Below are 12606 nucleotides of genomic sequence, written 5' to 3' on the forward strand. Positions count from 1 at the left end.
GGTTCGCTTGTCGCATTGTATCTTAATCCTTAGGCCACGTGTCTTCCACCTCTTCGTGTGTAAATATAAGTAACATAAATGTAGAACAATTAGGTAGTATAATGTCCTTAAAATTGTTAAAATAAAAATTAGTTATAAATGAATTCACCTGCTCTTGTAGTTTCTTGGCGCGACTTTGTGTCAATGGCACATGATTTATATGTTTTTATGTTGGATGATGAATGGTTCATACTTAAGGTAGCATGTGCGGTTGTGATGTCCTCATCGTCCTCCCCATTTTGAGAAGGAGTTGACCTCTACTCTGACTCTTCTAAGCCGTATAATTGTCCTAGGGCAATTGTGCAAACTGTTATGTTTCTACTATAATATTCATCTTCCATCATAGTGAGGTGTTTGAATCTATAATCATATAAACCAAGTAGTAGTCTTGTATGTGGAAACCAAAAGAATTGGGGACCAATTTTAACTTTCATCTTGAAAGGATGCTTAGAATCAGGATTGAATATTGATGTCCTTGGGATGGTCATATCACCCCTCTCCCCCCGATGCCCCCTCTCTCAGTCGCCATCCTCTCTCTCCACGTCAGCGGCCAAGGTAGGCCCAACGGATCTCGAGCCCAAGCACCAATGGTTGACAGATCTTGGGCATGGGAAGGCATGCCCCATATGGCCATGGGCAAGGTGAGGCAGCACACCAGCTGTGGATATGCTCAAGCGGGGGCAACGTTGACGCAGTCATGTGCGGAGATGGGCATTTGTTTAGATCAAGACGAGGACTAATATTTTGGTTTTGGTGATTGTGATGACAATACAAGACTAGGACTAATATGTGTACTAAAGATGTGTTAAAAGGTTATAAAAGGTCTTAGGAATGCAAGGTTAAAGTTTGATCAAGATCCGAATAGAAACGGAGAAAAACAATGATGATTCCCTGTCAGGGCATTCAACGGATCACTTGATCAGGCCCATCGTATCGAACAATGGAATCCAGTAAGTCGGCCAGGAAGACAGTGCTGAACAGGTGATACGATGAAAAAAAGGATCACTCGACAAATCATCTGGTGCACATCAGAGAGCTAGCACATTGGAAGACCTAGCTAGAAGATCAAGGCGACCGATGGTATGTGTAGCATAGGAGCAATCCAGCAAATCGTCCGACAAAGATGAGTCATGGCAACGATAAAGACCAATGGTCAGATACCACTCCTGATGATACGGTGCACAACAAAGGACAAGATGATTGATCATCGGGTAAAGAGGGTCTAGTGTTAGTGATTGAAGATTCATTGGTTGGCTAGAGAAAATATACCCTATCAGATGATACATATTGTATCCAGGAGTCCAGGACAACCCAGTGGATCATTAGGTGACGCACAGAAAAACTGGCAGACGTTTTTAACAGCTCTTTGATGGGGATGAGGCTATATATATATATGAGGTGGCCTCACTATCTTGAGTGTGTTGGAGTGCCCCAAGGTTGTTAGAAGTTAGAGAGAGAGTTGTACACTCCATCCACCCTCTCATGACATTCAAGATCATAGGATAGTCACTATAGTGTGTCCTTGTTAGATTTAGGCATTTGAGCTTGAGAGCTTTGAGTGATTGGGATGTGTTGCCCTTTTATCTTAGCGATCTGAAGCGCTTGAGATCTTTGTGACATTGCAGTGAAGATGTGGTGGCCTTCAAGACGATGACCCTCTGTCCTTCGTGTGGAGCGATGTCGTATCGGTGCGTGGGGGCGACGAGGAGACACACTCCCTCGTGTGGAGAAACTCTATAGTGGACACAACATCAAGGTGACTAGAAGAGCCGGGTGGTTGTGGTGAGACTATATATGTGACTCACACACTAGCAGAAGAGGCCTTGTGTGGCGAATCCAACGCCATGACCAAAAGAGACTTGGTGATTGAGAGCGTACCTCGATGGAGCTCTAACATGGACTAGTGGTTGCATTTTGGCAATTGATAACACATGGTATATCATTGTGTCTTTGAGAGTTTGTCCTCTTTATCCATAGCTCTTTACTTACCGTGTTTATTGCTTCCACACGTACTTTGTTTGTGTGGTCATTATCTTCCTAAATTACCTTTAGACTAGTTAATAGGATTGAATTTAAGTTGCAATACTTTTTATGGGTTATAAGAGTAAGTTAAAGCACACTAGAAAAAATCTTTGTAGATTTAAGGGTAAGTTTCAAATCCTAGATAGTTTGTTTGCTTAGCACTAATTCCTTTTAAACTGCAACAAACCTGTAGGCTAGATTTTCTAATTAAGTTGTGAAGATAAAAGAAAAAAGTGACGGTCTTTTTTCATAATTTTCTCAATCATTCCTTCCCATTCAATGTAGCACACCATTCCCTTTCCACATGAAGTCTCTTCCACATCTCTTTTCGTCGTTCGCATCTCGTTCAGTCTTTCTGTGTAATGGAGATGCCTAAGTGAGCAACAAGTCTCAAAATTCTCCATCAGATTGTTGTTTGTCCAAGCATGTAGCCATTCACAACGTGATCTTGAAGATTTGAGGAGTCGCAGCAGTAGCCATAGCGGCAGGTTACAAGTGACTCCAGCAGCAGGTGGCAAAGTGGTTAGCTTCACATGCAGCAAGATAGCGAAGGGCTGTGGGAAAAATGTTCCCTTCGCATAGAGCTCATTGTCAGATTGCTCCAGGAGTACAGCTTCGTTAAGCCTTTCCTCTTGAAAGTTCTTTGCCACTTCATTCCAATCCAAACAATGAGAGAGAAAGCCTTTCCGAAGGAATGTGATTCCTATGCTTTTCCTCTGATCCGAGATCACCCGAACATATGTACTCTTATTTCCAAGTAGTATCCCTACGCTTTTGTTTCCTTCATTCTACAGGCTACAGCATACACATATCTAAAGATACAAGAAACGCTGCGATTGAAAAGAATGAGACTCAACACTTCTAGTTAAGCATTTATTATTTTGCAGCCACACTCTAATGTGAAGCCGATGGCGCATATGCAAACAATTTCCTGTGCCTTTTTCCAATAACAGTGGACAGCAGATCGGCTGACCAAGTTTTGATACCAAAACCTTGTCTTCACCAAGCTCATCTCTCATACAAAGTTGAAGACGCAAATTCTTCCTGAAAGAGCAAATGTTGCGATGATAAATCATTGATTACTAGAAAACATCGCGTGGCTTTGCCGCACGGGCCAGTAGGTGCCAGCGTTATGGAGCTGCTAGTAGTTGCGTAGAAGTCCAATCCAGTGTAAGCATTTTTATTTTGAGATGTAGTAGCTAAGTAATGTAAGTCTTTTTCCCTATGAAATTATAAGGCTATCAGGTCTCTGCAGTAATTGTAGACTGAGTCGGTACCTGTAATTTTTTTTGGCAGTTTGACGACTATCATAGAAGTGGATATATATCTTCGTATTGGATTGGAACGCAGAATGTTGGCATGAACCTGAGGACGGGGTTTGTAGTGTAGCCATAAGGGCAAATTGCATCTGACAGAATTCAGCAAGCCGACGTGACATGGTAAGTAAGCAGTTCAGGTGTACCTATATTTGTAAGTAACATGAGATGCCATTTTCATCTCGGGTTGTCCAAAATCTGTGGTTTTGATCACCTGCGCCACTGTTAGATGAAATGGTTCTTCAGGGGAGGAAAATCATGCACAAAATACCCAAATCTGTAAGAGGTTGTAGTAGCATTGCAAGTCAGTAAGGGCTCATTCGGCTTTGAGAAACCAGCCAGAGTTCACTGTGCGTGGATGATGAAAAACACTGTTTACTCTCTCACAAATTCCTTCAGATTCTCCCAAATTCCTTCCGGCGAACAGTATGACCAGATTTGCAAAAGGAGAGTACCTGTGGAACCGTAGTAGCTGCACACACCAATAATCTGTAGAGTATTTAAGACACGGTTAGAAACCCACACAACAAAAAAAAGGACACGTACGCAGGCATTAATACCTGATTCAGTTAGTATTTGTTCACATGCCATTTAAAATTTCAGTGTGGACAGAAATTTCTGTAAGCAAAGGTACCATATGTATGAGAAAACAAAAACAACTGAATTGTAGAGGACGACGGGAGGTATCCATTTATTTTCTGCAGCGAAGCATGAGAACTCACCGTTTCCGTTCCTGGAAGCCGCAAACAGTCTACGCCTTGTGCACCTGAAAGTCCGGTGGGATGTGCGGCACCTGAATCGGAGGAACCGGAGATGGAGCGGAGGAGGGACGCACCAGTGGGCTACATCTTCCTTCACCTGCGATGGCAGCAGCAGCATGCGCGCGAGCGTAGATGCGAGGGCGCGGCGTGCAGCCGGGGACGGCGGAGCGGGCCGGGGCTGCGCCGGTCACACTGCGCCGGCGTGACCGGCGTGGAGCGGGGGTCGCCTGCTGGGATGCCGCAGCCAGAAGGACAAGGGTGGGGCAGTGGAGGAGGCGGTGGTGCGCTGGTGAGAGGGCGGGGCGTGCGGAGGAGGAGGCGGCGTGGCGAGGAGGCCACGGTTTTTTTCGTTCTTTCTTTTTTTACGGCGAGGAGGTAGCCCATTTAAAAAACATGGATTGAGGTTTGATTTCGGTAAAGTTCGAGGGTTTTTTTGAAAAATCCCTGAGAGGAGGTCTAGACTACGGGTTGATTCGACTAAAGTTTGATGTTTTTTTTTTACAAAAAGACCGTGGCTCACCCGATCTGGACCGTCCGCGCGCCCGATCAAATGGTCGGGAAAAGCACGCGACGTGGCATGGTGCCTGGCCAGCTTTTAGAGGCATGATTCATATGGTAAGATTAGTGTCACATTATTGATAATACTATTCATTAATAAAAAAACTAAAATATTCACTTGTCTAGCAGCACGTGCAGTACAATATTATCCTTCATTTCTTTGTCTCCCTGATTCCCTTTATATCCTCAGTACATTCATTCAGCGCAGGATTCTGTCCCTTTGTTCGCCTTTAGCCATATGCTGAAACCTGAGAATGATGCCCTTTTAAAATGACGGTAATTTGTCACCTCAATATGTTTGTCATCCGGCAGTGGAATGCAACCATGTAATTCTAACTATATAATGCCTACATTATATGACCAGCATATACTCTATTTTTCTACCTACAATATAAGGCCACATTATTTATCAAACCGGTATATTTGCTTCTCTCTCCTTTTTCCATTTCTGCATACGTCATTTGACCAGCATATGCTCTATTTTTCTACCCCACGTGAATGATTCTATGTCTGGCCAATAATGTAACCTTGGACAGTTGGATGGCCTGTCTTTTCAGCGTGTATGTCCGGCTGCTGACTGGCCCACAGCCATATGCTTATCTGCTTTCACTTGTGTAAAAATGCCATGATTTTTGCATGGAATACTCATCTCAAAACATATAGTAACCGGCGCATGCATGTTTCGATCCTACCAGAATTAATATGGGCTTTGAAATGCCTCTAACCACCAAAATCTGGGTTCTATTAAAATTAAAGCTTAAAAATTCTGTACACTTCGAAGAGGGGTATATTTCAAAATTATCCAAACTAATAAGTAGCCAGTGAAAAAAGAGCGCCCAAGCTTTAAAGAAAATTTATTACTCTCAAAAAGAAAGTTACTATTCTAGTTTTGTCCTAAATCAAAAACCATCTTATTTTACCCAAGTTTAATATCAGCATTTATAAATCAAATAGACATACTCACTCTGTCCTAAATTAAATCAACTTCTAGAATCGTTCTAAGTCGAACTATTTTCAGTTAGCCAAATTTGTAGAAAAAGAGCACCAATGTTATATCTATGTGTCGGTGCAGAAAGTGACCAACACGTAAATATTTATAGTTTTGTCGTACGTTGTGATCGGATGTGGCCTAACATTTAATGACACAAGGTTTATACTGGTTCAGGCAACGTGCCCTACGTCCAGTTTGAGTCAGTCGATGACTATTCCTGAGCCTAGGTGCTTGAAGTTTACTGTGGGGTTACAAACGGGAGTAAGATGGGGAGTGTAAGAGGTCCGGTCGGACTCCAGACCGAAGGGCCAAGAGTGACGGGAGCTCCTACGTGCGCTAAGTATTCAAGCGTGCACTCTGTGTAGCTTTAGAGTGTCTAAAGATAGCAGAGGGTGAATCGATCGTTGGTTGTTCGTATCGTCGGAGAGTTCCTGGAGTTGTGTTTGAATCGTCAATGCATCTCTCTCATTGGCAGAGAGCACATCCCTTTTTATAGATAAAGGAGACGGCCTTACAAGTGAGAGAGGAGAGTTTACGTATGTTACTAAGTCTTGTTGCCCACGCCGTCGGGTACAAGATGATTGTAGGCGCCCACAACACTCTTAATGTCATATACATGTGGAAGGTTCCGTCGTCTTCTTCTGGCATGGCAGATGTCGACGCCTACCATACTGTCGATGCCCAGAGGCATGTGGGGGGTTTTACCGTGTTCGCCTGATATGGGAATTAGTGGTGCCCATAACACTGTAGGGCAAAACATCGGCGCCCACAACACTGCTTGGGTTCTGACATGCCTATAAGGTTGCAGGACACCCTTCTGTTATGTCCTGTCGGTACTGTCCTGCAGGTGTACAGGGTACGGTTGCAGTTGATTTGAGGCCCTGCCTTACTTGCTCTGCCCATTTCCCGGGTCCTCACCGAGCGGGCGTCCCCGGTCGGTTGGTCCCATTCGGCTTCGACTGCACCAGTCAGACAAGAGCTGTAAGCAGAGGTTCGGTGCTTCCTCGGTTAGAGACACGGGTCAGAGTCGGAAGCGGCGTTGGTCAGGCCTTCCGGTCAGAGAGGTGGGCCGGAGTCAGAAGTGAGCGATGTTCCTCCTTGGCTTGGCCTTCTGGTAGGACAGGCGGGCCGAAGTCGGAAGCGAGCGCTGTTCCTCCTCGGCTAGGCCTTACGGTCGGAGAGGCGAGCTGAAGTCAGAAGCGAGGTCTTCTGTTCGGAGAGGCAGGCCAGAGTCAGAAGCGAGCACCGTTCCTCCTGGCTAGACCTTTCGGTCGGAGATTGGATCGCCATTCTGGCTTGTCATTAGGTATTTGGGCTGGGCCAGGAGTTGCGTGTCGTTTGCAACATCGTCTGCTAGGCCAAGCTTTTGCTAGAAATCAGGTCCATGAGGGACCCCGGGTTTATGAACCCGACAGGAGCCCCCGAGCTCATGGGTGATTCGGGTAGAATCGTCTGGGGGATTTTTGTCTTGACAATGGGTGCGCACGAGCGCACCCGCGGGTGTAGCCCCTGAGCCCCCGGGCAGTTCGGGCAGAATTGCCTCGGGGGTTCTTCGTGTTGCTAGTGAAGGATTTTTTTTGTTTCGACAGCGGTTGCGCACGAGCGGGCCCACGGGTGTAGCCCCCGGGTGATTCGGGCAGAATTGCCTAGGGGGTTTTGTCAGTGGGCGTGAGTGTGTGCACCTTGGTGGGCATTGCCTTCTCTTTCTAGTTTCTGATACATCATTTCCAAGAATGTGGTCCTAGGCGTTTGGTCGTGGCCGAGGGACTGGGCGAGATGGAGTCATGGATCCAGGCGTCGGATATAGCCGAGGGATAGCCAAGGGATCGGGTGAGATAGACTCGTGGACCCATGCGTCGGGCACAGCTAAGGGATCGGGTGAGATGGAGTCATAGACCCAAGCATCGGGCATAGCCAAGGGACAGCCAAGGGATCGGGCGAGATGGACTCATGGACCCAGGCATCAGGCGTAGCCGAGGGATCTGGCGAGACAGACTCATAGACCCAGACGTCGGGCGTAGCTAAGGGATCGGGCGAGACAGACTCATGGACCCAGGCATCGGGCGTAGCCGAGGGATTGGGCAAGATAGAGTTGCGAACCTAGACATCGGGCGCAGCCAAGGGATTAGGCGAGATAGACTCATGGACCCAGGCATCGGGTGCAGCTAAGGGTTCGGGCGAGATGGACTCATGGACCCAGGCACCGGGCATAGCCGAGGGATCGGGCGAGACAGAGTCATGGACCTAGGCATCAGGCATATCTAAGGGACAGCTGAGGGATCGAGCGAGATGGACTCGTGGACCCAGGCATCGGGCACAGCCGAGGGATCGAGCGAGATGGACTTGTGGACTTAGCATCGGGCACAACAGAGGGATCGGGGGAGATAGACTCATGGACCCAGGCATCGGGCGTGCTGAGGGATCGGGTGAGTCGAGTCACGGATCCAGGCGTCGGGCGCGCTGAGTGATAGGGCGAGTCAGAGTCATAGATCTAGACATCGGGCGCACTGAGGGATCGGGTGAGTTAGAGTCACGGATCTAGGCGTAGTCGAGGTCATGCCAAGGTGTTGGGTGTCCCGAGCCCCTGAGCCCCATTGGGCTCAGAAGGGGTTGGTTGAGTTTCATGCGTTATCCCATCCACGGTTTCCACAACCGGAGGGACTAGGCTAACGTCATTTGCCTTGATGGCTTGAGTGACGTGTTTGGTGAGCTCGCTAACAGGCACGTTCGAGTGAAATCTAGGTCCATCGTTTGTGATGGGGTCAGTATAGTCCTCATATGACATTCCACTGCTCCTTAATCCGCGTTCTAGTAGATGCTTGGGTCGTTCCAAAGACCAACCCAGGTGGCCTGCTGGCCTCCCCTAGATGGAGATTCTTTGGGCATGGCTCAAGGTTAGGATCGAACGAGAAGGTTGAGATGACCCTGTCTACTTTAGAGCCGACTAGGCGAGGGCCACTCAGGGCTCATCTATGTTTTGTCCCCTAGCTCTGTTTGATGTGGGGCAGCCTCGAGCCCTTCGTAGGCCAGCCTTTGAACCTCGGTCGGTCATTGCTCATGTTGAATGAGGCAACTGCCGCTTTGTGATGCAATACGGAGCGTAGTGACGCATTTAACTGCATATGCGATGCTTTAGATGTATCGGATGAATGAATGTGTGCATGGATGAATGTGTGAATGCGTGTATGAATGATAGCAGATGAATGAATGATCATATAAAGAAATAGTGGGGTTTGGTAATGTTACCTTGATGACTCGAGTGACGGGGTTTGAGGATCTCCTATCGGATATGTCCGATCGAGATTCGCGCTCGTCATTCATGATAGAGTCAGCATGGCCAACATGGGGCGTCCTTCTGCTCCTTACCTGTCTCTCAGCGTTCACCTAAGCCGTCAGATCGACTCAGGAAGCCCATTGGTCTCTCCTGGGTGGATATCCCATTGTTGGGCCCATCCAAGTCTTGCCTGGGAAGGCGGAGGGCCACCTATGCGTAGTTGGGCCTTGTTTCTCATGCTCGGCGTGCAGTAGTGGTGGGCCATACCTAGGCCACGTCCTGTCTAACTAGGTATCGTCTCATCAGGCAGGGTGCGTCCCATCGGTCAGGGTGTGTCCCGTTGTATCCCATCCACATTGAATAGGGGAAGGGAGAGGGTTTCTCACCCCAATCCCTCGCCTTTCCTCAACTATTGTGCCTCCTATTTAAATAGGGAAAGGGAGAGGGCTTTCGTCCCATTCCTTCACCTATTCCCCAACTGCCACCTTTCCTCCTTCTTCTTTCTTTGCCAAGAGCGTTTGTGTGCGGCGGTTCCTAGGAGAAAAAGGGGAGAGCGAGGGAGAGAAGAAACTCATAGATCCATTGATGAATCTAGAGCGTAATGTTGAGCTGGAGGTCATTCGTTGTTAGCAAGTTGATGCTGGCCGCCTTTGTCGAGAAGGGGGTGCTACCGCTGAAGGAGGTGGCACACTAGAGGGCTCCTATGGGGGAGGATTTTCCACATCCTTAGGCCAGCGAGGTCGTCTCCTTCGTCGCCTTCCATGAGCGCAGGCTAGGATACCCTACGCATTGGTTCCTATGTGGGCTCCTTAATGAGTGGGGCCTAGAGCTGCAGCATCTTAACCCAACTGGGGTGCTGCATATTGCCGGCTTTGTTATTGTTTACGAGGCCTTCCTCGAGATGGAGCCGCACGTGGACTTCTTCCAACGGCTCTTCTCTAGGTGAGCTTTGTCAGAGGGGGACCACCTAGGACTGCGCCAGTGGGGGGCTTCGCGCCTACAGCTACTCAGGTCGGCTAGTTCATAAGGTTTGATGAGATGTCAGAGACATCCTCTAGCCATGGCGGCCATACTTTGGTAGGAAGCATCCCTGTCCAGGAGCTACCCCATCTATATGGGAAAGTCTAGAGCTCCATGCTCTCCTGCTGAGCATCTATGGGTGTGATGCCCTTAAGGTACCCGTTGCGCTCACCAAAGTCGAAGGAGCGGAACCGAGTAGGGCCCTTGCGGTGGTGGTCATGTCTGGTGGCAGTAAACGCTCTTGGATGATGCCCATGAACTTATGAACTTGTTGCAGTACTTGGTGCCTGCCTCCGGAAGACACCTAGACCTAGACTTTGCCGCCATCTGCTGAGGGTACGCCAATGACTGGAGCGCGAACGCCATCTATGCGCTTGGGGAAAGCTTGCTGCCACACACAAAGTTTGGTGGCCAAGCAAGTCTCCACGTAGTGGGTGATGGAAGCTCACCGTGCGAGGGTGGCTGTAGGCATGCGTCAAGAAGATGTCACCTAGCCTGCGGATGGAGTGGAGGTCGGGTCGAAAGATCCATCCGAGCTGAGCGTTGCCCCATCAGAGGGCAAGCAACCTTTATCTTCACCGATCATGTCATCAGCTGATGCCGCTGGGTGGCCATAGTAGATGTAATAGTGTAAATTCATGGGGGAGCCCCTATGTGAACAGTTGTATTGACGAATACATCAATCTTCATTTTGTGATGAATTACTTCATTCGGGGAAGCTTGCCCTATCCGTTCCTTGTTTTTACCCAAGCATAGCTCTATTTTTTTTGCACCTACCCGTTCGTCTCGTAGGCTACAACCTTAAGAGCCCGAGCATGGTCCGTGAGGCTCAGCTGCTCATAACCGTAGGTAGAGGCAGGGTGCGGTCGGTCGGAATATTGAAGCAAAGTTACGTAAGGTAATTAAAGGAGTGGATTACCCTTTCGTTCGGGTAGAAAAATATTTATCATAAGATAGTAAAAAAGAGAGGTGGTATCGCACCCTCGTAGAGCCCTCGAGCGACTCAGGCCAAAAGTGTTTGGGCCAGGTGCTTTGCAGGAGTGAACATTGAATGAAAGAAAATGGTAAAGACCAAATTTTAGGGGAAGAAACGATGTAACTGTTTGATGTTCCAAGTGTTGGTGAGAACGTCGCCGTTGTTGTCCTTCAGTCGGTAGGTGCCCTGTCGAATCACTTCGATCACCGTATAGGGTCCTTCCCATGGTGGAGAGAGTTTGTGCTTGTCCTTAGTTGATTGGGTCCTTTTAAGCATGAGGTCTCTGACCTGGAGGATCCTTCCTATGATTTTCCTCTCGTGGTACCTAAGGAGAGTCTGCTAGTAGTGAGCAGAGTGGATGATGGATGTTTCGTGGGCCTACTTGAGCAGGTCGATCGCGTCCTGCTGAGCGTCCATGTCTCGATCGCGGTCGAAAGCCTTCACTCTTAGGGCGCCGTGGTCAATGTCGGAGGGCAGCACTGCTTTAGCTCCATAGGCCAGGAAGAAGGGTGTGAACCCTATGGATTAGTTCGGGGTCATTCTCAGGCTCTAGAGGATCGCTAGGACCTCTACACCCCATCGCCGGCATACTTGTTGAGCCGGTCGAAGATGCATGGCTTAAGTCCTTGGAGGACCATGCCATTGGCATGCTTGACCTAGCCGTTAGTACGTGGATGTTCGACCGAGGCATAGTCAATCCTGATGCCATATCCATCGCTGAAGTCCCGGAACTTCTTCCCAGTGAAGTTAGTTATGTGGTTAGTGATGATATAGTTAGGAACGCCAAACCGGTAGATGATGTCGAGGAAGAAGTTGACTGCCTCCTCTGAATGGATGTTGGTGATGGGCTTGGCCTCTATCCACTTGGTGAACTTGTTGACCACCACAAGTAGGTGAGTGAAGCCGCCTGGGCCCTTTTTGAGGGGTCCTACCATATCGAGGCCCCATACCATGAATAGCCAGGTGATGGGGATGGTTTGGAGCTCCTGTGCTGGCAAATAAGTTTGCTGAGCGTAGAACTGACATCCCTCGCACCCGCGGACGACCTCCTCTGCATCTTATAGTGCGGTGGGCCAATAAAAACCTTGGCGAAAGGCTTTTCTGACCAGCAACCTTGGGGCCACGTGATGTCCGCAGATTCTGGCATGGACCTTGAGGAGGATCTATTTTCCTTGGTTGGTAGGCATGCACTTCATGAGTACCCCTAATAGACTTTGCTTGTAGAGTTCATCACCGATGGCGATGAATGTCTTGGCGCATTGAGTGATCCATTGAGCTTCAGTCCTTTTGGGTGGGAGAACCTCCTCGAGGAGGTATGCGAGTAGCGACACTCGCCAGTCAGTTTGATTGAGTGCCAACACGGCAACGTCGATGGGCGACATCATCATTGAGGCACTAGGGTCGGAGCCCCCAAGTGCCGGTTTGGCATCGGGGTCGGAGCCCTTGAGCACTAGGTTGGCATTGAGGTGTGTCTGCATCAGACCTTCCAGGATGCAGGCGGATGGCTTGTGGAGGTCATTGATGAAGACCCTGCTCGGAGAGGGATCTCGCCTGGTGGCTAATTTTGTGAGAAAATCGGTGGCATCGTTGTCCTTTCGGGGGATGTGATGCAGCTTGATCCCCTAGAATTTGTCCTTGAGCTTGCACAC

General features: G+C 48.7%; 1 protein-coding gene across 1 annotated transcript; it reads right to left on the minus strand.

Moving 5' to 3' along the window:
- Positions 1–11335: 11335 nt before the first annotated feature.
- LOC136460117 (uncharacterized) lies at positions 11336–11892 on the minus strand. The gene is made up of 2 exons (XM_066459944.1): positions 11628–11892; positions 11336–11475 (listed from the first exon to the last, which is right to left on the minus strand). Exons 1-2 carry the CDS (start codon positions 11890–11892, stop codon positions 11336–11338), a joined length of 405 nt encoding a protein of 134 aa, XP_066316041.1.
- Between the last annotated feature and the right edge of the window lie 714 nt (positions 11893–12606).

This window comes from Miscanthus floridulus, chromosome 6 (genome assembly GCF_019320115.1).
Source record: "Miscanthus floridulus cultivar M001 chromosome 6, ASM1932011v1, whole genome shotgun sequence".
Taxonomy (NCBI): Eukaryota; Viridiplantae; Streptophyta; class Magnoliopsida; order Poales; family Poaceae; genus Miscanthus; species Miscanthus floridulus.

Excerpts from the sequence above, each read along its gene's own strand:
- LOC136460117 (XM_066459944.1), bottom strand. The coding sequence starts at position 11,892 with ATGGTAGGACCCCTCAAAAAGGGCCCAGGCGGCTTCACTCACCTACTT. Across the intron at positions 11,476-11,627 it reads TGCCTCGGTCGAACATCCAC|GGTTCACACCCTTCTTCCTG; the intron begins GTACTAACGGCT and ends ACTAATCCATAG.